This window comes from Populus euphratica, unplaced genomic scaffold (genome assembly GCF_000495115.2).
Source record: "Populus euphratica unplaced genomic scaffold, PopEup_1.0 scaffold16.1, whole genome shotgun sequence".
In the NCBI taxonomy this organism is placed as follows: domain Eukaryota; kingdom Viridiplantae; phylum Streptophyta; class Magnoliopsida; order Malpighiales; family Salicaceae; genus Populus; species Populus euphratica.
In genome coordinates, this window is record NW_011499882.1 from 1,074,963 (window position 1) to 1,078,791 (window position 3,829).

Below are 3,829 nucleotides of genomic sequence, written 5' to 3' on the forward strand. Positions count from 1 at the left end.
TGTGTTGGCACTCCACTCATTCAGGTTTTGTTTGATTAATGTTCCTCAGTGTTTCAAAATTAAGATTAACGCTAATGAATGACGTGGCAATAAACTGTGGGCCAGCTGGCAAAGCCCTAATCTTCCTAATCAGTGGAATGCCAGTGGATAAGAATGCCAAAGTAGCATAAAGTGATAGAAGAGAACTATCTTCCAAATCAGTCGGTCGCCACCCGTCTCCATTGCTATTATGCCCAAACTCGAAGACACGACAGGACCCACTGGGCCTAGATGATCGCCATTTTAGTGAAATCCCCCTGATAACAACATGGCACAACAATCTCTCAAGTAAAGAAACTATATATTTCTTCAGAAAGTTTCACTTTCTCTAGTTAATGATTCTGTCTCTCCAATTGGTTGATGCTTGTAATGGATTCCTGTAATACGATTGATTTTAACAATCTAAACTCCATCTTACACCGTCCGTTGAATTAACGTCTATTTGGTTATTTTCTTAGAATAGTATCATCTTTTCTATTTTTATTTTTTCTATCTTGGAAGATGAACCAAATGTTACTTTATAATTGATACTTTGGATTTCTTTAGACGATAATTAGATGCTAATATATAATACAGGCGAGAGTTTAACATACAAATCTACAATATTATAATCATCCTTCATTATTGTTTCACAAACAAATGAACATGATCAATCCAAAATTTACATTGATTTGCAAGAACACAATATTTGCAAGAACATGATCAACCCTTAACATATTTTTTTTTACTATGTAACATCTCATGACCAATCCTACCTACAAAGATTTAATTTGCCTTAAAATTGCTCCAACTTTTCTCTAAATTCACTAGGACATATTAACACGGAATCTAAGCACACACCACCTTTAGTATGTGTACAATCAATCTGCATCATGGAAAATCTGAGCTTCATTGGGGTATTTTTGTTGGCAACAACAAAATCACCAACATGGTAAAGCCCCCAATTTCCTTGTTGATGCAAGTAACATTCTGATGAGGCTTGCTGTCCATTCGATGTTGAAAGTTGAAATTGGACCGGTTTAGCACCCCAACCATGAACTTGATCGACATTACAGGCTCGTCGGCCAAACTTTTTTGAGGTTTTTCCCAGTTGGAGCTTGAAGAATAGGCTATAAGTTCCTGCTGGAAATTCAAACTCTAATTCTCCCACTACTTCAAGCCACCATATTTGTTGAAGATACGCAATTGTGTTGAACCTACATGGCAACAATATTTAGTTCTAAATTAGTTCTTGCATTTTTGTAACTTCGAATTAGTTCTTAATTATAATAGTAATATTTTAATTATAATAGTAATATTTTTTATGGCTGAAACCCCAAGATTTTGGAAGACATCTTCCCTGGTCATTGAAAAAAAAAGTTTTTTGGCTTCATCAAATTAAAAACATTGGAAGCTAGAAATTTAACCAATTTTATTCAATTTTATACATGGATCATGATGAATGATAAGTTTTAGGCTTTATTTAGCATGACGATTTAATCGTGTTATTAAATTTTTTTAACTTTAAATTATTATTTAATGTTTTTAGATTTTTTTAATCTATTAATATCAAAAATAAATTTTAATTATATTAATATATTTTTAAATAAAAATATTTTAAAAAACAAACTCTCCTGCTCACCATTTTAAACAGTTAAAAGAGTACAAGTTCCATCATTATTTTAGTCATGCACGCAAGGCATCCAAAGAAAGTATTTAATTTCTCACAGCAGTCAAGGCAAGAAATCCAATAAATAATTGGCATAAAGTCTTCAATATTATAAATATTTTTCCATCTTGCGAATTAGTACTTGAAAGTCATTATTTTTAGTCAGCTGTTCGCACTATTTTCTGGGGATTAATTGCAGACATAAGAAATGGCCTGCTACTGGCCGGATGTATATTTTAGTACTCTCTCGATCAGGGAAAACTGTGGTCCGTTTTTATTTTTTTTAATTATAAATTTATATGTTCATAGCTAGATAACCACAAACTTGCATAGATCTCTTTGCACTTGAATTTACTCGATTTTTGATGTAGTAATTTAAATCCAAAATCCCATAAATCTTACTGATGCGCATCATGAAGCCTTCGAATATAGATCATGAATCTTACTTAATATATATAGAGAAACTCCAAAAAGAAAGAAAAAAGAATATATAAATATTTAACCTGGATTCCTCAGAAGAAATATGATTCCAATATCTTCGATCATCTATCCCAGTTATCCTTAATGCCTTATAAGAAACAGCTACACAAATCTTGCCACTATTTCTATCCAACCAAACTTGCTGTAGAAAATTAATCATGCGAAGATTTATCATTAAATATTAGACAAGAGATATAGCATATAATTAATTAACTCATTTGCGATCTATTTTATTTCATTTTTACAAAAATGCAAAAAAGAAAAAAAGAAGAGATCAGAGGGATATATAGATATAGATACCTTGGTGCCATCTTCAAAGCAATTAGGTTGGCACAATCTTGCATAGATCTCTTTCTTGCTCAAACTCTCAGGATTCTGACCTAAAATCTTCTCTACAAGATACTTGTAGTTTGATGGAAGCTTTGTTTCCCACACAAAATCAGCCAAAGAAGCACCATGAAAAGTCTTGTTCACCTTGGCTAGTTTGCATATCTCAGGAGGATCCAAGTGCATAAGAATAGAAGCAACACTACTTTCTGGGATATCATCAAGATTAGGTCTTAATGAAGAAGAACCTCCCTCACTTTCCAAGGCCAAGCTAGACGAGCCTGCTCCCATAAAGAAAGCGAGAAAATCCAAGAAAAGAAACAAGAAGATACCCCAGATTGATATCAAGAAATCCAAGTGTTTAATGATAGAGGAGGAGGCAACAAGTCATTTGGCAATTTGGAGGAGAGATTGAAGAAAGATGTATAACCTTTTCCTTCATGTGTACGAGAGAGGTATGAATTTTGGACTTTAAGAGAGACAGAGAGAGAGAAAGATGGGAGTAGTAGAAGCCTAGAAGGGAGAAAAAAGGATAAAGTAAAATTATAAAACCTGCTTTTAATTTCATATATATATATATATATATATATTCCTTTGAATTAATTAAAAGAAATTAAAAGTACATATATATAAAGCAAAGGATCAGAAGTTGGAAAAGGGGACGTGTACATGAGTGTGCATGGAATATATATATATATTTCTCTGGTAGGGAATAATATGTCATATTATTATCCACACATGGGGTTCTGTGGCGTTTGGGAAACCAATCAATCCATAAATTCATATTTATAATACTCACTTATATTTTGAAGTCAATTGGAGAATAATAATATTGATTTCTATTGGGACTTTATCTTTGAATTCTTTTCGGGGATAGATATCAAGAGAGGAATGTGTGTGGGGATTGATTCAAGTGATAGGTCAATTTAAATTATAAAAAAATTGCAAAAAAAAGAAGGAATATATATAGTGTATAATGGATATTGATGAAGAAAAAAAATTATATTGGATTTTTTTTATGTGAAAGTAGTTAATAAAAATTTCACTATATATTTTTTAATAATAATTGAGGAATTTTATTGATCGATGCTAGTGTCATAAAACTAAAGACGAACTAGAATAAAAAAGAATACACAATTATATATACAAAGGTAAAAAACTAAAACTAAATAATTTTTTTTAGGGGTTAATTTACTAGTTCTCTCACTTTACAATTAACTTATTAGGGGTTAATTTACATGCAAGAAGCGAATTATGAATATTCTTACTTTCTTCCTTTTTATATCTGAAAATAATATTATCACTTACAAATATTTTTCTTTATATTTTCATAAT

At 31.2% G+C, this 3,829-nt stretch overlaps 1 protein-coding gene across 1 annotated transcript; it reads right to left on the reverse strand.

Annotated features, from left to right (window-relative positions):
- Window positions 1-622: 622 nt before the first annotated feature.
- Window positions 623-3,034, reverse strand: LOC105129619 (F-box protein PP2-A14-like). The gene is made up of 3 exons (XM_011031752.1): window positions 2,468-3,034; window positions 2,191-2,309; window positions 623-1,235 (listed from the first exon to the last, which is right to left on the reverse strand). Exons 1-3 carry the CDS (start codon window positions 2,783-2,785, stop codon window positions 815-817), a joined length of 858 nt encoding a protein of 285 aa, XP_011030054.1. The 5' UTR covers window positions 2,786-3,034; the 3' UTR covers window positions 623-814.
- Window positions 3,035-3,829: the final 795 nt, after the last annotated feature.

Bases quoted from the DNA above. Each gene is read 5' to 3' on its own strand.
- LOC105129619 (XM_011031752.1), bottom strand. From the start codon at position 2,785: ATGGGAGCAGGCTCGTCTAGCTTGGCCTTGGAAAGTGAGGGAGGTTCT. The intron at 2,310-2,467 runs GTATCTATATCT...AATTTTCTACAG, and splicing joins GCTTTGAAGATGGCACCAAG to CAAGTTTGGTTGGATAGAAA. The intron at 1,236-2,190 runs GTTAAATATTTA...GTTGCCATGTAG, and splicing joins ATTTCTTCTGAGGAATCCAG to GTTCAACACAATTGCGTATC.